This window comes from Protopterus annectens, chromosome 2.part1 (genome assembly GCF_019279795.1).
Source record: "Protopterus annectens isolate FY-2018-M chromosome 2.part1, PAN1.0, whole genome shotgun sequence".
In the NCBI taxonomy this organism is placed as follows: Eukaryota; Metazoa; Chordata; order Ceratodontiformes; family Protopteridae; genus Protopterus; species Protopterus annectens.
This window is the reverse complement of record NC_056729.1, coordinates 1550906578-1550930224: the sequence shown is the minus strand read 5'-3', so window position 1 is coordinate 1550930224 and position 23647 is coordinate 1550906578. Positions and strand designations below refer to the sequence as shown.

Below are 23647 nucleotides of genomic sequence, written 5' to 3'. Positions count from 1 at the left end.
TATACTATATGTAAGAACTTATTAAGAGAGTAAGGCAGATGTGGTGAATGGATCTTCTAGTTGTTGTCAGATCCAGGACAGAATGCAGAATGCTCTGTCTTATTAACAGACTTCTCAAATTAATATCTACAACATTACTGCTGGGATAGCTTGCAGAATTACATAATTTCTTATAATCCGACTCCTAGTTCTCAGGTGAAACTCCCACTGCTAGAGCTGACATTAAGTAGCATCTACCTGTAAAAATATACAGACAAGGGCTTGTTCAGATCTTTGGCAGATGCTGGAAGTCATAAAACAGTGCTTTCAAGACTAGTAATTAAATCACCCTAAAGACAATTTTTGCCACTGGCTGCACTGAAAACTGAAAGATACCATTTTTATGATCTAGCCTACGAAGTAGTTTAATTTCCAATATTTTCCTAAAGTTTGTTAGACTGAAGTTAACCGTCCAGTTTTACTCTGTTAACATATAGATTTAAACAGTTAAAGTAATACATGTACATTTCTGTTCTCTTCCAGTAAGGCACACTATCATTTTAAGCACAAGCACTTTACAAAATACCTTTTCAACACACATCTGTAAAAATCAGTTTGATATACACAACATACAGTTCTAATACAGTTGTAACACAAACACCTTATATAAATGTTGATGTTCACAAATGGCATATAATTATTTACAAAATTCCAGCTAGCTGTGCTGGCAGTATCTCCTTTCATCACAAGCCATAAGAAGAAAATAAGAATGGGTGTGAAAGAAGAAAAAACTTTTTTTTAAAGCCTAACAGATAGAACCCGACAGCTAGAAAGAAATAGAAGGCAAAGAAGAAGATAGGTAGGAGGTATCAAAGAACTGGAAACTCACCCAAAATATTCTAAATGGAGAAGCTCAAGCAGAACTTGCTGCTAACACCAAGTGCAGCAATCAAGATCTAAGGTAATGTGGGGGGAGTGAGGCATTATGGGTAGGTAGGAGGAGCTCAAGTTTGGAATCTCAAGCTGTAAGAAAGCAGCTGGTCAGTTCTGAGCATCAGAACAGAGTCCCTCAGATTAATAAAATTAAATGGACATCACATTTTAATTTTTTAAATTGTTTAATCAAAAAATAAATTCTCAGGCAGTGGGCCACACAGAGACAGCAGGCCCATAGGCAACTTCCTAGGTCATCTAGTGCTGGTTCTGGTTCTGCACCCCCCCCCTACACACACACACACACACACACACAAGCACACATGCACACACGCACACATGCACACAAGCACACATGCACACAGACACATGCACACAGACACATGCACACAGACACACACACGCCCACACACACACACGCCCACACACACACGCCCACACACACACACGCCCACACACACACACGCCCACACACACGCACACACACACGCACACGCGCACACATGCGCACACAATCAAAGCAAACTACATTTTCCATTAGTTTACGAAATGCACTCAAAGATGGTTTTGATAAGTTGGGTTCTCAGAAATTATATTTACTGAATTTCATTTTCATGAACCAACCTACAGCTATCTTGCTTATCTACAAAACTACTAGTGGTCATGTGTACATTAAATACCACTAATTTTTCAGAATGTTATGAAGAAAGTACAGTTTTGTACACTTACCATAAGTGTAGATGTTAGAGTGTACTCACTGTTGCAGTTATCACCTGTGGGTTATCCCTCCTGTAGTAGTCCTCGGTCAGCTCAAATACCAGAATCAATGCTTTTGTGCGCTGGCTGCAGTTGCCTGCAGTCTGACATCAGGTTGTCAGTGCTATAAAGCAAGGCAGCTGACGTCATTACATCAGTTTTTCTTGCCCTAATCAGTCAGAAGCACAAGGGAAAAGAGAGAAGTGGTCCTGGTGGCTAAAAGCCACCTAGGGAAGCTTATGCCCCCCTAAGGGAAGATGTTAAATGGGGGGATGGAGTGAGGGAGGAAAATCAAGACTGCAACAGTGAATACACTCAAACATCTACATTTTTAGAAAGTGTACACAACTGTACTATGTTCTTCATGTTTCACTGTTGCAGTCATCACCTGTGGGAGGATTCCCAAAGCTAAGGAAAGGGGTGGAAGGATAGGTTGTGTCCTAGGTATGGGTCAAGAGGCACTGCAGGACTGCAGAGCCTGCCCTAGACTTAGAAAAGAGGGGTAGGTGGTAATGCTTTGTAAAGGTATGGACAGAGGTCCAGGTAGCTGCTTCTAAGATGTCCCTGGTGGGTACTCCTCTGAGGAAGGCAGTGGAAGTGGTGGTTGCCCTAGTGGAGTGGGTACGGATGGATGTAGGAATGGTTTTCCCATGTAGTTTGTAGCAGACATGGATACAGTGTGAAATCCATTTGGAAATGGTTTGTTTGGAGATGGGCTTCCCCTCTGCCCCTGGGGCAAAGCTTACAAGTAATTGGTTTGTTTTTCTGAATGGCAGTGCAGAGAACTGAAAGCGCTGACAGCCTGCTCTGAAGCGCAGGATTTTTCTGCATGACTCCCTGATGGGTATGTGGAGGTAGGCATCCTTTAGGTCTTGTGTGATAAGCCAGGCATTTTTTGTTAGCATAGGCAGGAGGTGCTGCAGTTAGCATTTTGAATTTGGGGACTACCAAGGAGGTGTTCAGTTTGGATAGATCCAGGAAGGGGCACCACCTGCCCTCTTTTCTGGGAACAAGGAATAGTCTGGAGTAAAAACCTTTTCCTGTTTGATTTGGAGGGACAGGTTCTACTGCCCCCTGGGATATTAGAGTTTGGACCTGTTTAAATGCCTCTACCCACTGGTTGTGGGGGAGGTCTGGGTATCCTCTTGGAAATGGGAGTTCACTGAAAGATAATCTGTATCCCTGAGAAATGATTTTTAAGACCCATTGGTCCTTGGTTATAGAAACCCAATTGTCTTTGAAGAGGGTGAGCCTTCCTCCTAGGCTTTGATGAGTGAAAGGAGGGTGGGGGGAGTCATTGTGAGTGCTTGCCATAAAAGCTTGGCTTAGAACTTCCTGCCTTAGAGATGGACGTGGTCCACTGTTTGCTTCTTTGCTGGCCCTGGGATAGGGGCCTGTCCCTGCGGGGCTTACCTTGGCCCTGTCTGCTGGGTGCAGGGAAGGCCCAGTGCTTAGAGGGAAAGTTCCTGGTGAATCTGGGAGGTTGAACTTGAAAGAAATCTTTTATTGTTTGCACAGATTTTGCTTTGTCTTGTATCTTTTTAAGCACTTCTGCTTTTTCCCCAAACAATCACTCCTTGCCTAGGGGTGAATCAATAAGTTTAGACTTGACATAATCAGGGAGAGGTTGTACCTTCAGCTATGCATGTCTCCTAATAACAGATTATGTCACTGCTGCCCTGTTAAGGCTTCTAGTGCATCATATCCACACTGTAATGAGTGCTTGGCCACTTGACAAGCGGAATGTAGTAATTCTGCCAGCTCCTTGTAGTTGGCACAGTCAGGGGAGGAAGCAATCTTCTGTTTTAATTGTTCCAAAGTGTGTTGTTGATATTTTAACATATGGAACTGACAAAAGAGTGCTCTGATAGCTAATGTTGCAGAGGTGTATACTTTTTTTACCCCATCTGTCCAGAGCTCTGGAGGCTTTGTCAGAAGGAAGAGGATTCATAGCAGAAGTCTTAGCTCCTTTGCATCCTTATGTAATGACCTTCGGGTCTGCAGCAGGATTCATACACAGGTATTTGTGAGAATCTGGCACTCTGTAGTACCTTTCAGGTTTAATTGGCGCAGGAGGCAGGGCATCAGGTGCTAAGCTGAATTCATGGAAAACATCATCTATCACTTCTAAAACAGGTGGGATGGCCAGGGGTCTGTGTTGGGGCAGGTCCAGAAACTCTCTAAGTCTTTTCTTAGACTGTGGGAAGTCTTGAGATTCCCAATGGAAATGTTCCCTGAGGGAATGAAAGGTTTCCCCAAATGAGAGGTCCTCTGGAGGGGAGGCAGAAGGGATGGACTCCTCTGCATCTGAATCCTTAGTTAAGGAATGCTGTTTCTCTTCAAAAGCAGAATAATCTGATTCCTCAGACTTTTGGTATGTCAATCTCTGGAGAAGGATGCCTTTTCCTTTTAGGAGTGGGGGCCTGAGTACCTCTAAGGGAGATGAGATTCTCTGCCATTTTAAGCATTTGAGCTTGGGGTAAGATGGTGGCTAGAAACAGATTTCCTAGGAGTGGCCTGGCTTCTAGGCCTGAGAGAATCTGTCAGTCTCTGAAAAGCGGTAGTCAGATGCGAAGATGTTGGTTTTTGTCTAGATTCGGTAGTGTGAAAGGTCTCCTCAGAAGCTGGTGTCTGCGTCGCAGCTCTGGATCCAACTGAGGCAGAGGCAGCTAAAGGCTCGGAAGACAAAGTAGATTTCTGTGGCATACCAGACTCGAAAAGGGTCTCAGCAGAGGCCTGCATAGATAGCGAGTCAGGCATCAGAGGATGCAAAAGCGCCTCACTGAATTTGGGAGAACTGAAGACTTGCTTAGTGGTAGCGTCGTCGGAAGGCTTAGCCTTGTGTGGCCTGTCTTTATCTTTATCTTTATCTCTAGGTTTTTTTGGAATATCCACAGATTGTTGGCTGATGCCATATCAGAATTTGAAGATGGAATACGAAAATAATTGTCTACAAAAAGAGCATGCGAAAACCATTCGCTGCAAAGAGGGCACAGAACCGGCCCGGGGCTAAACAAGTGATGCAGTAAGAATGAAAGTCTCTGTGTGGAATCTGCTTTCCACAGGCGAGACAATTCTTAACTTTTTCAGACATTGGTTAGAACAAGAGAAAAGGGTCCCCAACGAGGTACTTAGCTTTAGATGTTTTCTGCTGAAATTCAACTTCTGGTATTGACCGACCGGCACTCGTGTGAACTGGTCCTGCTATGGGCTCCACGGCAAGAAAGACTGATGTAATGACATCAGCTGCCTTGCTTTATAGCACTGAGAATCTGATGTCAAACTACAGGTGATGGCAGCCAGCACACAAAAACACTGACTCTGGTATTCGGGCCGACCGAGGGCTACCACAGCAGGGATAACCCGCAGGTGATGACTCCAACAGTGAAACACGAATAACATCACCCTTACTTCTCATATGAATCTACACTTCTACTTTGCTTTAAAAGTAGTCACATTTGCTTGGCAAGACGCTAAATGGTGTAATTTTTTGCCACTTCTGTCCCATCACCTAAACATGAATGGACAAATATTTAATGAAAGATCACATTCATATTACATACATTTTCATGTGGAACAACTTTCCGATTCACATGGCATTTCAAGCTTCACTAATCCCTTCAGCATTATTTATAACAAATATACCATTTACAGTATATGTATACGTTAAACCAAAATTAAGTCCAAGACCAAAATATCCACAGTCCACGGAAAGGCAAGACAACACAGCAACAAAATAGCGTATACTCGTTTATTATCCGCTTTCGTAACAAACTTCCTCAGAATAAACACATGTAGCACAACCTCTTTCTTAAATACTAATACAAAGTCATGTGATTAATTAAACAATTAAATGTTCAAATATAAAATTCCTTTAAAATTTCTTTAAAAAACCTTCTTTTGTTTTAAAATACAAAAAACATCAATTAATTTTGTTATTTGTTTATTATCTCGGGGCAAAGTGTGAATGAAAATGTGAATAAGAGAGGTATGTATAGCTGTAACCAATGTAACATTTGTCGTTTCATCTCCATGGGTCCTTATATTTCTGTTAGTACTTTCAACAGGACCCTGGAGGTCCCGGGGTATGTGAACTGTTACCAGTGGGGTTATTTACATTGCTTTATGTTCATCCTGCATGGCGTTCTACATAGGGATGACCACCAGGGAGCTAAAGACCCGAATTAGGGAGCATTTATATTCCATAAAATCTAAAGATGAAAAGAACGCCCTTTTTAAGCACTCATTGGTTTGTTCATCCTTCAGTAAATTTTTATTTTCTGTATTAGAAGTGGGTCAGAAGGATATGAGGGAAGGTGACTTTAAAAATTACCTTTTACAAAGAGAAACATACTGGCAGATTAAATTAAAATCTGACACTGCCCCTGGCCTCAATGAGACTACTAATGTTAAGTGTTTCTTAAAACAATGTAAACTAAATGTAAACAAAGCCAGGGGGCTAATTTATTCACACTTTGCCCCGAGATAATAAACAAATAACAAAATTAATTGATGTTTTTTGTATTTTAAAACAAAAGAAGGTTTTTTAAAGAAATTTTAAAGGAATTTTATATTTGAACATTTAATTGTTTAATTAATCACATGACTTTGTATTAGTATTTAAGAAAGAGGTTGTGCTACATGTGTTTATTCTGAGGAAGTTTGTTACGAAAGCGGATAATAAACGAGTATACGCTATTTTGTTGCTGTGTTGTCTTGCCTTTCCGTGGACTGTGGATATATGTATACGTTAGTCTGTAGACAGTTTTTATCTAAAGACACTGTGGTTGCAGCACACCGATATTTTTAGATTTAAAGTTGTTTGAAATTGGACAGTGTTGGTCTACTATACTATAACTATAGAGAAACTATACTATTTCTCTCACAGAAGTTGGCGAAATTACATTGCAGTTGCTCAGTTTGAACCAAAACAAAAACGGATGTTGGCAGCTGCCTTTTAAGATACAGAACAGACTTTATAGTGTCTCAATCAGGCAGTAATTACCTAAGAGATGTTCATAAAGTGAACCAAGAACCAGATATACTGCTGAAACGCCAATAACTAGTCCACAGGAAATAAGTAAAAAAGTTTTATTCAATCCACATAGATAAGCGCATTCGTCATACAGACCTCAACAGATCTACAAATTTTATTTAAAATCCTTGCTTTTTATAGGAAATCCTAAAAACATGTGACAACACATCTCATAAATATTAATTAGATCAATCCATGTACCTTATATATATTAAAATTCATGGGAAAAAATGTATTATTATATACATATTCATTTAAATTATCCAAACTAGACAGTATTCCTTGTTCCTTTATAAAAAATATAAAAAATATAAAAATATAATCAAAGAACACTGGCCCTATGCTTGAGTTCCGGTTTGATGCTGATAGCCTCATTCAAACCTGGGAAAAATGTTGCATTTAATTTAAATTGCCATTTAGATTCTGCCTGAAGTAATTTATTTTTCCAGTCACCCCCTCTTGGATCCAACTTAACCATCTCCAGGATCCCAAAAATAAAGCTATGTGTGGGGTTAGCTATAATATGCTTACTTAAAGCATTTTTTTCTTCCTTTTTTGAAATACAGTAACAGTGCTCATAGATTCTACGGTTGAATTTCCTCTCTGTTTTTCCTACGTAGAAACATGTGCAACCTTTACACGTGGCCAAATATACTAATCCCTTAGATGTACAGGAACCATACATTAATTTAATGGGTATGTCATAGGGTGCCAATAAAAACTGTGCCTTTTCATTAATATATGAACACTGTTCACAGCATCCACATTTATGCGTCCCTAATTTAATGCCAGCCAAATGTGTTGTCTTATGATCTAACATAAATTTTAAATTATTATCTACTTTGTAAGTAAACATAGGTTCAGAACCTATATATTTGTAAATATCCTGGTTACATTTAAACATGGACCAGTTTTTGGATATAATCTTCTTAACTTCCTTAGCCGTTTCCCCATAAGTAATGAACATGGATTGGGAAAAATCTTGAGTTCCCCTATGTCTCATATTCTCTTCCTCGATCCCTGCACCTAATAATGCCATATATTTGACATTCCATAATGATAAAACTTCATCCCAAATTTTATTTACAAAATCAAGAGGGTACCCCCTCTCCAAAAACATGTTAGTCACTTTTTTAATTTCTTTTTCCACTAAATCTATCCTTGAACACATTCTAACCACCCTCACCATCTGACCCTTAACAATATTTCTTTTCACATATGGAGGGTGGTTACTAGAATATTCCAAATAATCATTGGAGAAGGTAGATTTTCTAAAAATACGAGAAGAAAAACTATTATTAACATAATCCTTTGCTATATTAACATCTAAATAGTTTATTCCATCCTGGTTACCATTCCCTGTAAACTTAAAATAAGAGCATATATTATTAATATGATTTAAAAAGGCGTCAAAAGATTTTTCATCTTTCCATAAAATAAATAAATCATCTAAAAATCTAAAATATTTAACCCATTCACCATTGAATGGGGACGAAAAAATGAATTGTTTTTCCCATTCGTGCAGCATTAAATTGGCAAAAATAGGGGCGCAACTATTACCCATCGCCACCCCTTGTATCTGTTTATAATATTCACCTTCAAATGTAAAAAAATTATTTTTTAAAATAATTTCCATCAAATCAGTAATAAAATTTATCATCTTACCCCCTAGATTACTACGTCTGATTAAAACATCACTAAAAAACTGCAGACCTATTGCATGGGGTATGGAAGTAAACAAATCTATTACATCAACAGTTGAAAAATAACAATCTTTCTCAAAGGAATCATTATTAAATTGTCTTAAAAAATCCCATGAATCTTTTAAAATATATTCAATAGGGGTTAGTGAGTTTTTTACTATTCGATCAATGAAAATCCCCAAAGAATTTGTTATACTATTCCTTCCAGATATAATTAACCTATAAGGCGGATCCTTTATATTTTTGTGGGTTTTAGGTATCCCAAAACATACTGGTATTGTGGGATATTCCACATTTAAAAAATTAAACAGTTCCTCATTGATAACACCTTGTAACAAAGCATCTTCTAAGAAATATTTAATCTTCCTATAACTAATATTAATCTCATTTTTAGAAATTGTATCATACTTGTCTGAATCCATGAGTATACCAGTAATTTTATTGTTATAATCCACTTTATTAACAATAGCCATACCTCCGCCTTTATCCGGTCTCATAAATCTCACTTCCTCATTGTTCCTAAGTTCTTGCAATAGTTCATTTTCATCCTTAGTTAAATTATGCTTTCTATAAGGGTAATCATGTAACTTTTTAAAAATCTCTTGTTCAGTAACTTTCTCAAATGTATGTATTAAGGGTAGGAGAGGAGGGTTCCAACAGCTTTTTTTATAAATAATAGAGTTAGAATTTTCAAACTCTTTCTGATTGTCCTTAAATATACATTTAAAATTTAATTTTCTATTAAATAGTCTAAAATCAGTTAAAATTCTACTAATATCCACTCTTCTTGATGGTACAAATTTAAGTCCTTTCATTAAAAGGTGAAACAAATTCTTAGTAATAGGAAATGCTGCATAATTAAATATTTTAAAACTTTTATACATAAAAATTATATCAGACACCTTTATATCATCCCTGTTCACATTCATTATTTCATCATACATCATATAACCATCACTATTCCCATTTGTTAATGGTAACTGTTCTTTCTCCGATAGGATGTGTTTGTGTATTTGGGCCTTACCGCCCCATCCCCTCTTGGACCTAAAAAAACATTTTCTTGTCTGCTTCCATTCCTATTCATTAGTCTTTCCGATCTTCTTAATTGTGGAAATTCAGAATCATAATTATTTCCCCTATTACTAAAATTACTATTTTCCCCATCTTCCTGTATAGGGCTGGAATTCCCATTCCCATCGGTCCCATAATAGGCTTTAGGAAAAACATATGCTATATCATTTTTATACTCAAATTCATCACGTGATAGCTTTTTCTTTTTTCTGATATTATTATTTAATTCACTTTCCACTTTATCAAAAATTATATTATATCTATATGCATGCTGGTTAAAATAAGCATCATCCATAATATTACTATTTAATACATCCACTTCACTTAATAATATGTCAATCTTTTTGTTATTAATATTAATTATAAACTCCATTAATTCAAATCCGTGCCGGTCAAACATTAATAATAAATCTTTACATTCAGGGTCTGTTTTTTTCAGACCATTTGGGAATTTAAACATTCTTAGTCCCTTAGGGACCCTTTTACAATTTATACATTCATTTAAATACGAATTGTCACACTGTAATGCTCTTATTTTATTCATTTTACTTTCAAGTGCTACTAACCTAAAGTCCATACTGTTTTTATCCCTTGCTGGTAAATACACAGAATGTGAACAGGGATGATATAAAGGTGTCTGATGATATAATTTTTATGTATAAAAGTTTTAAAATATTTAATTATGCAGCATTTCCTATTACTAAGAATTTGTTTCACCTTTTAATGAAAGGACTTAAATTTGTACCATCAAGAAGAGTGGATATTAGTAGAATTTTAACAGATTTTAGACTATTTAATAGAAAATTTAATTTTAAATGTATATTTAAGGACAATCAGAAAGAGTTTGAAAATTCTAACTGTATTATCTATAAAAAAAGCTGTTGGAACCCTCCTCTCCTACCCTTAATACATACATTTGAGAAAGTTACTGAACATGAGATTTTTAAAAAGTTACATGATTACCCTTATAGAAAGCATAATTTAACTAAGGATGAAAATGAACTATTGCAAGAACTTAGGAACAATGAGGAAGTGAGATTTATGAGACCGGATAAAGGCGGAGGTATGGCTATTGTTAATAAAGTGGATTATAACAATAAAATTACTGGTATACTCATGGATTCAGACAAGTATGATACAATTTCTAAAAATGAGATTAATATTAGTTATAGGAAGATTAAATATTTCTTAGAAGATGCTTTGTTACAAGGTGTTATCAACGAGGAACTGTTTAATTTTTTAAATGTGGAATATTCCACAATACCAGTATGTTTTGGGATACCTAAAACCCACAAAAATATAAAGGATCCGCCTTATAGGTTAATTATCTCTGGAAGGAATAGTATAACAAATTCTTTGGGGATTTTCATTGATCGAATAGTAAAAAACTCACTAACCCCTATTGAATATATTTTAAAAGATTCATGGGATTTTTTAAGACAATTTAATAATTATTCCTTTGAGAAAGATTGTTATTTTTCAACTGTTGATGTAATAGATTTGTTTACTTCCATACCCCATGCAATAGGTCTGCAGTTTTTTAGTGATGTTTTAATCAGACGTAGTAATCTAGGGGGTAAGATGATAAATTTTATTACTGATTTAATAGAAATTATTTAAAAAAATATTTTTTTTTACATTTGAAGGTGAATATTATAAACAGATACAAGGGGTGGCGATGGGTAATAGTTGCGCCCCTATTTTTGCCAATTTAATGCTGCACGAATGGGAAAAACAATTAATTTTTTCATCCCCATTCAATGGTGAATGGGTTAAATATTTTAGATTTTTAGATGATTTATTTTATGGAAAGATGAAAAATCTTTTGACGCCTTTTTAAATCATATTAATAATATATGCTCTTATTTTAAGTTTACAGGGAATGGTAACCAGGATGGAATAAACTATTTAGATGTTAATATAGCAAAGGATTATGTTAATAATAGTTTTTCTTCTCGTATTTTTAGAAAATCTACCTTCTCCAATGATTATTTGGAATATTCTAGTAACCACCCTCCACATGTGAAAAGAAATATTGTTAAGGGTCAGATGGTGAGGGTGGTTAGAATGTGTTCAAGGATAGATTTAGTGGAAAAAGAAATTAAAAAAGTGACTAACATGTTTTTGGAGAGGGGGTACCCTCTTGATTTTGTAAATAACATTCGGGATGAAGTTTTTTCGTTATGGAATGTCAAATATATGGCATTATTAGGTGCAGGGATCGAGGAAGAGAATATGAGACCTAGGGGAACTCAAGATTTTTCCCAATCCATGTTCATTACTTATGGGGAAACGGCTAAGGAAGTTAAGAAGATCATATCCAAAAACTGGTCCATGTTCAAATGTAACCAGGATATTTACAAATATATAGGTTCTGAACCTATGTTCACTTATAAAGTAGATAATAATTTAAAATTTATGTTAGATCATAAGACAACACATTTGGCTGGCATTAAATTAGGGACGCACAAATGCGGATGCTGTGAACAATGTTCATATATTAATGAAAAGGCACAGTTTTTATTGGCACCCTATGACATACCCATTAAATTAATGTATGGTTCCTGTACATCTAAGGGATTAGTATATTTGGCCACGTGTAAAGGTTGCACATGTTTCTACGTAGGAAAAACAGAGAGGAAATTAAACTGTAGAATCTATGAGCACTGTTACTGTATTTTGAAAAAGGAGGAAAAAAATGCTTTAAGTAAGCATATTATAGCTAACCCCACACATAGCTTTATTTTTGGGATCCTGGAGATGGTTAAGTTGGATCCAAGAGGGGGTGACTGGAAAAATAAATTACTTCAGGCAGAATCTAAATGGCAATTTAAATTAAATGCAACATTTTTCCCAGGTTTGAATGAGGCTATCAGCATCAAACCGGAACTCAAGCATAGGGCCAGTGTTCTTTGATTATATTTTTATATTTTTTATATTTTTTATATAAAGGAACAAGGAATACTGGCTAGTTTGGATAATTTAAATGAATATGTATATAATACACTTTTTCCCATGAATTTTAATACATATAAGGTACATGGATTGATCTAATTAATATTTATGAGATGTGTTGTCACATGTTTTTAGGATTTCCTATAAAAAGCAAGGATTTTAAATAAAATTTGTAGATCTGTTGAAGTCTGTATGACGAAAGCGCTTATCTATGTGGATTGAATAAAACTTTTTTACTTATTTCCTGTGGACTAGTTATTGGCGTTTCAGCAGTATTTCTGGTTTCTTGGTTTTCTTACTGCTGGTGGCTTTTTTCGATGTTCATAAAGTGACCAACTTCTGAGTAATAGAGTGACTATCCATCTGATATTCTGTGGCAGAACTAAGTAATGTATTTCCACTCTAGGACCTGAGGGCTCTAAAATATGAATTATATTCTTGACATTTTATGTACACTATATTACATACATTGATTGCATTCAACAATGTAGGATAAATAAAAGTACAGGACTGGTTCAAAGCAAACTTCCTGCAGTCCGAAGGATAAGCCTGAAGCAGGGACTAGAAACATTACATCTGAAAGGTCAAGCATGACTTCAGCATTTTATTCTGCTAGGATCTATTGGACAGCCTAATACACTACAGTAAATGACAGCAAAATGGCAATGTGCTATTTCAATGCATCTGAAATCAAGCTTGCCACAATGACAATTTGGGCACTACTGACCTTAGAAAGTCTTGATTCATCCCACAAGATTAGTTCTTAGGAAAGGGTCAGTTTCAAATTCACTGCTCTGTGAGGCTAGTACAGTGCTAGAATGCCCAATAACCTAATTAGTATATTGTTTCTTTCTTATTTTAATCTAGCACTGTCTGCTTATCCTCCAGGTAATTACAAAAGCAGTGGAACCTGAAAAAGAATATCAGGCAAACATAACAGAACATGGAAAATTTGTATATCAGTACAGAATGTACCTACCAACACAACCCTCTGCTGTACTGCACCTTTTGTGAGCTATCATAGGTTCTCGGGTGTTTACTAGGCTAATGACCACAAGGGCCATTTTACGCCTAGCCATGCATCCCAAATGTCTTACAAGTTTTGATACCCTTGAAAAGTGTTAGCAGGAGCTTGGGAGATGAAACATTTACAAGCAGGGGCCTGGGAGATTAAACAATTATAAGCTGCCTGTGTCCATTAGAGACATAGGTGCCAAACCAGGGATGAATTTTGTGTTCCTCATCCAATTGTCCAAGTTGCACTTGAATTGGTTTAGGGGGAACTCTGATTCACATGGATGATGAGCCTGTTCCAGAGACAGGGTAGTCTCTGGGATACATACATGTCTCTCCAGCAGGTCTTATTTATATCACAGGCAAGGTTTAAGTCTTTAAAATGGTTCACTCTGGTGCCATGTGTTTTGTGGATATGCAGGAGTTCCATCCCACAGGGGTCTGGAAATGCCTTGTATGCCAGGCATAGATCTCTCCTCAACAGCCTATAGAATACAGGGATAGGGCCATGAGGCAGTCTGCAAAGGACATGTTACTTATGTCCTGTATTCTTTCAGACAGGAACCTCTGTGGACGTTCCAGCTGCTGGATATGCCCAGTTAGGTACATACCAAAGGGGGTGTTGTACTCAATGACAGGTCTGATGAATGCCGAACACAGTTGAATGATGGCTTCCTTGGACCTAGATGACATACCTTTGTTTATAAATTCTGTAACATAGAATGATGTCCTCACTACTTTGGATACATGATGGTCAAAGGCTAGATTACTGTCTATGTGTGTCCCTAAGTCCCTGACTACTAGGTCAACTCTTAGGGGTGTGTTGTCAATATGATAATTACCAGTGGTGGGTGACTTCCTTGAAGGATACTATTATGCACTTCTTGACATTCAGCTTTAGTCTATGGCTCTGATGCAATTTGTTTGTCAGGGTCAGCCCTTCCTGTAGTACATTTGTGTCGATGTGGGATTCAAAGACAACCCCTAATTTGCAATCTGCAAATTTAGTCAGCCAGAGGCCATTGACATTGGCCTTGATATCAGTGAATTAAATGCAAAAAAGAAGTGGTCCCAGGACCAATCTCTGAGGGACTCCACTTGTGACTAGCCTCTTTGCAGAGGTGGACTCACCAAATCTATCTTCCTGGGTCCTGTATGTGAGCCAGTTGGATATCCATCAGGTGACATAAGGGTTTGTACCCAACCCCTTGAGTTTGTCAACAATGCTCAAGTGGGGTATTGTGTCAAATGCCTTGGCCAGGTTAAGGTAGGCAGCGTGAACCATTTTGCCCTCATCCACTGCTTTGGTGACCTTCTCAAAGAAGTCCATCAGGATCAGTAGGTATGACCTGCCCTTGATGAAACCAAACTGGGTTGGGTCCAGTGTCTGAAGATTTACCATGTCGTTATTGATCATTTACATGATAATTCTTTCCATGGTTTTGCATACGAGACTAGTAAGACTTCTGGGTCTCTATTTTCCAGGGTCTGTAGATGGCCCACCTTCGTCCAGAGGGACTGTTCCTGTTCTCCATTCATGAGGCCTGTTTGGAGGCTACAGTTAAATAGCAATTTCAGAGGGTGTGATAGTCATGTTTCATGCTATTTAAAAGGCATCCTGGGATACTGTCTGGGCCCACTGATGCAGTGTGCTTGGCCTTAAAGACAGCATTAAGAACCTGTTCCCTAGTGGGAACCACAGGGGAGTTGTATTTGATAGTAATTCATGAGGAAAGGTTGAGGGGGAAGGGGGGTAAAGTTGGAGCTGAATTTGTCAGCCAGTAGGTTTGCTATATCTTCTGGCATAGTATAGGTGGATCCATTAACAATGAGCTCTGCACACAATTATGTATTGCCTTTGTGGTTGCAGACTTAGCTAAGGAATGGTTCACATGGAAAGAAATGAATGATTTTATTATTCAGTTTTTCCATCTAACCTTAAAGCATGCTTTACCTATCCATCAGGTAACATCTCTACTGTACAACAAAAGCAATACTACCCTGTTACTGTCTGAACCTTAGTGTTAATTTGTCATTTAACTTTATATGTAAAAGTTTAGCTCAGCAGATCCTGTTCGGGTGTCCTGCAGACTACACAGCACCAGAAACGAGGAAGAGAGACTTTTTGCTGAATAAAGTACCTTTTTGGCTTTTTTGACTTTTTGCTAACCGCACTTTTAAAAGCCATTTTAAAGTAGTCTTGCTACTATTTATACTGTATTTTTAATACATTTTGCTGTATTTGCATTTGATTTCTGCTTAAATTCAAAGTTTAAACTGCATTTACTGTTGTAAGCAACACACTCAAGTGTGATAGCCTTTTCTGTGCTTATTTGCTGTTTAATTGCATTTTTCTGCTTAATGTAACCTTAAAAAACAAAAAACAAATACTATCTGCTCATTTCCCAACTTTTTCTATACTACAGTAGTCCACATCCCAGATTTGCTGGTTTCAGGACTTTATTTTTGTGTTTCTAAGTTGTCCAGACCTTGCTATGTTAGAGGGAAGTCTTTCTGCTTATTAGGGGAAGTGATAAGCATGGAACTGCCCATCTGTCTCTAAAGGAGTGGTTTCCAACTCAGGAATTGTACCTCACTGGCCGTTTGGGGCTGCTTTCTATCCCTTTCAACTTTCTGGCTTAAAAACCCTTGTTTGCGCAGGTTTGCACATCATACAGCGCCGCTTAGCTAGGATTAAACTATTACTGGCGCCAGAAAGTCTACTATTCACATTTTCCCTTAGAACTAGCCATTTTTGTAGTTTTAGCACTCAAACCTGATTCTTTGAGCTCAGCACTTGCTTAGAACTCGTTGTAAGCACTACATATTCTATAAATTGCTACAGCACTCAACTTTCCTTACTAAGTAAAGAGGAAAACAGTTCTAGTACTTAAATAAACAAGCACCTATCTAGGCATGTCTAAGGGTCAGCTCCTGTGTTTTCTCCTGTCCATCTGGTGAATCTGGGCATCTTAGGGTAATGTAGAAATTGCCTCATGTACACAGTCAACCCTCTCCTCCTACCACCCAACACTACAACCTGTGAGAGATGCACTTATACAGCCAAGCTGGAAGCCAGGCTCTCTCCAGCCAAGACTGGACTAGTTAGTCAAGAGGAGAAGGTAAACACCCACACCACACCCTGCACAACACATAGTCTTTCAAAACCTACACCACCAAAACCCACATAGTAACACAAAACACACACCTACATTTGGAGAGGCTCTTAATAAAAATCTGCCCATGCAATAGAGAGCTCCACAGCTGAAATGAAACAACCACCATCCCCCAACACAACCAAAGCGACACATAGCTCACAAAACTAGTGTGCCAATCAACCTCAGCCCCTAAGGCAAAACAATGTACCCAACACACTAGTCATAGGTGACTACAGTCAGGCACACTGATGTCCCACTCACCAGGCTAAACAAGAAGAAAATTATGGTCAGCTGCCTGTCAGGTGCCAGGATCCACCACATAATGCACACACTGAGGTCACTCCACAACAAGTACAAATAAGATTCTGTCATTGTCCATACTGGAGTGAATGACCTGAGACATACCTCCCTGGGCTACATGAAGAGAGAGATGGAGGAGCTCTCAGATCTTGTAGCATAGGCAGGTATGACCCTAGCCATGAGCAGCATCCTGCCATCGCCCAGAATGACACCATAGCAGAAGGACAAAATGATTGACTTCAACAATTGGCTAAGCTTCTGGTGTCATTCTAAGGGGATCCAGTATCTGGTGTCATTTTAAGGGGATCCAGTATCTGTTGCCTAGGATGACATGATTGACAGACCACGATGCTTTGTCAGAGATGGCCTGCACCTGTAACCCCTGGTATTCCGGATCCTGGCTAAGGCTCTTGCCACCCCTATAGCGCCTTTTTTAGGCAAGGTTCAAATGACAAAATTACCACTGTAACAGGTACAACCAAGCAAAATCTGAGGGTAATGCTACTCAATGCTAGAAGTCTAAACCTCAAAATGCACTCACTCAAGGCACTCATCAAAATGGAGAACATCAACATCTGTGCAGTGACAGAGACCTGGTTCAAGGCTCCAGAGAGCACGTCTGCAATACCAGGCTACAATTCATACCACACCTTTCGGCCACCTAACCTGGACTGAAACACTAAAGGCGGAGGCATGTCCATATTCACCAGGGATATCCACACCTCCAACATAATGCATCCAAGATTTTCCAGGTGCAACTAACACTAGACAAGACTGCAATCCAAATAGTAGCTTGCTACAGATCCCCTACCATGCCCCGTGATTCTCACTCCACTTTTAACACACTGGAAAGTATTAAGGTACAACCAAATACCCTAATACTGGGCAACTTCAACTACCCCGCCATTAACTGGGAAACTACTCGTGTACCAACATATTTGCTCAACGATTTTTGGAATTTATAAATTCCAATGCTTTGGATCAATTTATCCATAACCCCCACAGGGGCACCAATATCCTAGACCTGGTCATTACCAACATGGGCGACCAATGCTCCACACCAGAAGTTAGCTCCTCCTTGGTCAGATCTGACCATAAACTAATCACTCTAGACATCCACATCCCACCCCCACCCTCCATTAAGGTAACCACTGTAAAGAACTTCTCCAAAGCCAACTTCATGCTGCTCAAGACAGAAGTGGCAAACTTTAAGACACCCATGCAAATGGAAAGTAGAAGTACATCTGCTGAATCTTACACCAATGCACTGTATGAACACATACGAGTGCATGAACCGTGACATTCCAAATAGAACTAAGATGCTCTCCTCCAAAAAAAAAAAAGGAAGTCAATCTAGTGATCCCCTGCCATAAACAAACTCTACAACAAAAGGAAGAAACTGTTGCAAAAATCTGTAAAATCCCAAGTTTGGAAAAACTCCCTTGTCAGCCTCAGTAAGAAGCTGAAATCCCTCAAAAGATCCTCCAAAGCTAGTTACGAAAACAAAATCACCACAGATTCTACAGACAACCACAAGGCATTCTATAGTTATGTCAATAACTCAATGACAACACTCAGATCTGTTCTGAGTTGCAGCACAATGGCACTAAATATACAGAACCAACTGATATTGCCAACATCCTGGCAGATATGTTTCAGTGCTAACTTCACCCCCCTCTCACCCCCTAAAGGGCCCATCTCAATACCGGAAGAATACCGAGTCCTGGTAATCACGACTACACAGGTAAAACCTCACTCTCCAAAGCCAAAATTACAGCATCCATGGGACCAGACAACATCCCAGGTTGTGTTCTGCATGAACTACAAAATGAATTGGCACCCCACCCAAGTACCATGTTCAATCATAGCCTCACTTCAGGCTTTTGTGCCTACTGAATGGCGCACAGCTACAGTTATCCCACTCCACAAGGGGGGATCCACCACGGACCCTGGGAACTACTGCCCCATTAGCCTAATGAGCCTGATCTACAAAGCCATGGAATGTATCCATCATGTCTCTCCTTTGATAACCACATCGCCACAGTGGTTAGGAAATTCTTCTACGTGGCACACATCACAAAAGGTATCTCATCCAGAAAAAAGGAGGTCATTGTTCCTCTCTACTCATCCCTCGTTATACCTATTATAGAGTACAATGCCCAGTTTGGTATGTACCTCAAGACATTTACAACAACTGGAAAGGCCACAGAGATACCTTACAAAGAGGATCACCGGCCTCAAACAGATGCCCTATGCAGACCGTCTCAGAAAACTCCAGCTCTACTCCATCACATATTGCCTACTCAGAGGCGATCTCTGCCTAACATACAAAGCCATGTTAAACCCAGAGCTGTTGGACATGCTAAACTTACTTAAAGAAATCCCGATCCCTCCGAGCCACATGCTCCAGGGTCCTAAACCTGGTCAAGACAATAAACAAAACATGCTGGAGGGATAGGTTCCTGTCCCAGAGACTCCCCATACTTTGGAACACACTGCCCATTCATGTCAAGCAGAGCACCTCATTAGCCCTCTAAGAAAAATCTTGACGATGGGATGGGAAATAGGAAATCCACCCCAGGGATCACTTCTGTGGCTCTGCTCGACAGGGCCACAGGAAAATAATTTCTGGGTGGCAAAAGCCAGGGAATCTTTATGGCTAGGCTTGTACAGGCCCTAGGGCCAATAGCCTAGTACCTACCTATGAACCTACAAGTATAACCACTATCTGCTGTAGAGAAATGCAGAAAGTATTCTGACAAAACAAGTTTGACAGATTCACTTAGGTTCTAACCCATCCTTCTGATCAGACATTAAACTGATGCCCCATCTGCCCGAGTTGGTGGTAGCTCAGATGGATAAAAAATATCCCACAGCACTTGCTGAAAAGGGAAGGGAAGTTCCTTATTGCCTTGGCCAAATTTCCACTAGTCCATATGAATACCCCCTCTGGTCTTCCCTAAATAGAGGCCATTGGCCTAGTGTGACTAACTCAGAGTACAAATAAAAAAATAAATGTAAGTTCTGAAAAGCTAGCCAGGTTTTGTCTGGTTATACTATTCAAGAAACAGCTTTCTTGCTGTACGCAAACTGGAGAATATAAAGAACAAAAAGTAGGAAATCTAACCTACTCAGCCTTCAAAAGCCCTCTTCTAAATCCCCCTTAGTTCTCTGTGAACACCAAACCAAAAACTGTTGCTGTTCTGCAAATAGGAAATATGGCTTTTCTGGATATCATTCTGGGGATACTGGAAGAAAAGTATGTCCATTATGGCAGTGTGTAGGGCACTGGCAACTACTGTACCAAGAACCCATAAGAATACACTTTTGTAGGTGAAGTAAGACAAAGACAATACAGATTACACAATCACTCAGGTAAAACTTGGTCATATTTCTACAAATGTTTGAAAGTTAATCATTCAGCCCCAAATACAGAAGATGAAAGAACCCAGTATAACTGAACTAAAGCAAAGTAAAATGTGCATGAAAATAAAAACATCTTTTACCTGAAGTTTACTCGCTCCACCTCTGATAAGTCCACATATTATTTTCTCTACTTTTTCTGGGTCCTTTATATGGACCGTTTTCTTTTTCATTTCTGGCATCTGTAAGCAAGGCAACACACATTTTAGCCAATGAAAGGCAAAACACAACCCCAAGAACATATTTTAATATGTGCACTCAGAAGGTACCATATATTTAGATTTATATGCCACTTACCAGTAAGTACATAGTAAAGAGGTTCATAGTTACATAGTAGGCTAATGACTACCAGGGCCTACAAAAGACTATCCATGCAATCCAACCTAATTGTGTCCTTAAAATTTAACTTTATAGAATATAGCAGAAAGTAACCTGCACATAAAAAATGGAGTTCACTGTCATCATTTTAGTTCTATACTTAAATGTTTGTGTGTGCACTTGTTAGGTAAGACATTATTTGGGAAGGAAGGCAACTTAAGCTTTTACCCGCCTCTGAAAACTTTTGCCTGACTTGAAAATGATAGAAACCATGACCAAAACCTGTACAATGACATTTTTTGTGAAAGGTAATAAACGATTTTCAAACAGATACCTAAATAATTCCAAGCTTCAGTGATGGGTTATAATAACTTTGGAATCTCATTTAATCTAAATTTAAAAAGCTTTAAAATCCTTAATGCAGAATAAATTTAATAAACAATGGAAGCCATTCCAAAATAGTGTAACTTATATCAGTTACCTCTGCCCTTTAATCTATCTTGCCACCTCTTTTGAATACTATGACCTTAATCTCTCTTGCCACCTCTTTTGCATACTATGCCCTTTAATATCCTGTCACCTCTTTCACCCAAAACAATCAAGTAAAGTAACAGCAGAATCCAGTTTAAATCCTCAATTAATTTTTTCCATTTGGTTGGTCAAAGAAACCTTTACTGAGTTAGCCTGGAATAACAAAAGATGGCACCTACTTTGGAATTTTCCTTTGCAATGTTTGCAGCTTATACTGTTCCTTCCCACCACAGCGGATTCCTTACTTTTAATATGCATGTCTTTGGTCTGTGTCTAACATGTATTTGGTCTGTGTCTAACAACATTCTAAGGCTATGAAAGAGGAAGTCAAAATACATACTTTTTTATTTAGTATGCGTTTCTCCTCATTATTCCCCCTTTCCTTAATCAAAGCTTCGGGCCCTCCATACTACCCACTATCCCTTGCCATTTACCACCAGTCCCATTTCAGCACAATCTTCCCAACAAATTCTACTCGCTTCAAGGAAAGAGTTTTCTCCTTTAACTAAATGTGGTCTCTCGGTTAACTATAAGCAAATTAGCACATATTGCAAATTACAGCTTGGACCTGGTGTATGGGGCCACACAACTGTAATGCACCACTGGCTTTTTTTCCCTTTTTCCCAAATACAGGTTGTTTTTCCACTTTATTTGGAAAGGGAGATGCAAGATGAGAACACAATGCTATACTAGCCTTGTTTATGGAAGGTATACTAAAGTCATTATGGTTCAGCTATCCTAATTACCCATTCACAACCAGATAGCAGATAGTAGGACAAGTTAACCCTCCCTTTCCCATTTGACTCAGTGACCTAGGTCTAGGCTAACCTGAGGCATGAACAATGGAAGATGGAATCCAATCATGTTATTGTAACAGCAGAAAAAAGGAGACATTTAGAACAGGCCAGGGTAACTACCCTAGCATAACTTCAGCAGTACCACAATGTGGTAATAGTATGGCATCTAACACAACTGTGGTGGTTAAAACATCTTCTGCGACTGCAGCTTCTGTTTTCTAAGCAGTAAGATGAACTTCATTTTCAGAGTGCATTCTCACAAGGCACACCATGTGCTGTAATAAAAAAGCAATTTGCCAGTCCCTCTTTTAATTAAAGGTGACAGAGATATAAATCTTTGTTAACATCCATGTCTGCGTCACTCTTGCAGATGACGTGGACAAGGATAGTTTGTTCACTCAAACCATATTGGTTATGTTTTGCTGTTTACCTTTCCTTTCCAACATGGTGAATGAATTCCTGAAAAACATTTTCTCCATGTTGTAAACATTTTCAGCTGCAGGTTTCATGAAAGAAAGCTTATCCCTCTTCACCTACAAGCATGACAAACAGGACAAAAGGTAAACTTTAACTTTTGTGACATCAATGTTGGGAAACCGTGCACAGACTTTAATGGGCACATTGCCACACATGCATGGAAATACGTCCTGTGAAGCCTATGGACATAAGGTTTATGAAGTTTTTTGTTGAAAAACAGTTCAAACAAATGAGAAGGGGAATTGGTAGAGATGCATTGTGGCACTTAACCCAGTAGGTGCTACAATGTGCCTTAAGCATGACCAGCACACTAATTTCCATCAACAACACATACTAATAATCAGGTCTGAAGTACATTTCCATGACCGCATACATCTACTTCTTTATTTAAAATATTTTTTACTGAGGGTAGTAAAGCAGCTGTCTTATTAAATCTCAGAAACTAAATCAGCTTCCTCTTTGCAGGCATTTCTCTTATCAAGATCAAACATCTCTTCATTTTATGGGAAAGTCATATGCACCAAAGCTATATCTCAATTAATGAAAGGTGACATATATGTCTTAATTAATCTGGAGATGTCCAGAGTATTGAACAAATGCACTCTCCCCATCTGTGGGGCCTTTCTTGTCCATCTTCTGCTTATCTACCTAGTCTGTTTTTTGAGTCTGGACATAAAGTATCAATCCAATTACTGACATTTTCAACTTACAATATTTTAGTAGGTCTTGTGAAACAGTAATTGTCTGGGTCTTAAGTTACAGTATTACTGTATTTCATCTGCTGGTGCCTTCCTTTTCAAAAAGGGTAATATATTGCATTTTTTTGTAATGAAAAGGTAAAAAATAAAAACAGGGATCATTTCATAGGAATCATATACTACAATAACAAATTCAAATACAACTCTTGCTTTCTCATGCTAATGAAAAATGCAATTTAACTTACTATGAGTAGCATCCGCGGTGGTGGTGCTGCGGTAGCGTTGTCGCCTCACAGTAAGACGCTGTCCGATTCGACTCTCAATTAGAGCGTCTCCTGCGTGGAGACATGTGTGAATGGGCATACCTTCGCTGAAGGTTGTGCATCAGGGCTGGCAACTCGGTACGTGAAAATCAACTGCCAATTATTAGCGGACCGGAGTTCCGCTGTGGCGACCCCTAACCGGGAAAAGCAGAAAATCACATCACTTTCAGAGTAGT

At 38.5% G+C, this 23647-nt stretch overlaps 1 protein-coding gene across 1 annotated transcript in view; it reads right to left on the bottom strand.

Annotated features, from left to right (window-relative positions):
* NT5C3A (5'-nucleotidase, cytosolic IIIA) overlaps positions 1–20509 on the bottom strand; it is a 177871-nt gene extending 157362 nt beyond the window's left edge. The window contains exon 1 of the mRNA XM_044063001.1: positions 20411–20509. Within this exon, the coding sequence (XP_043918936.1) occupies positions 20411–20509 (99 nt within the window). The remainder of the gene's footprint in view (positions 1–20410) is intronic.
* Between the last annotated feature and the right edge of the window lie 3138 nt (positions 20510–23647).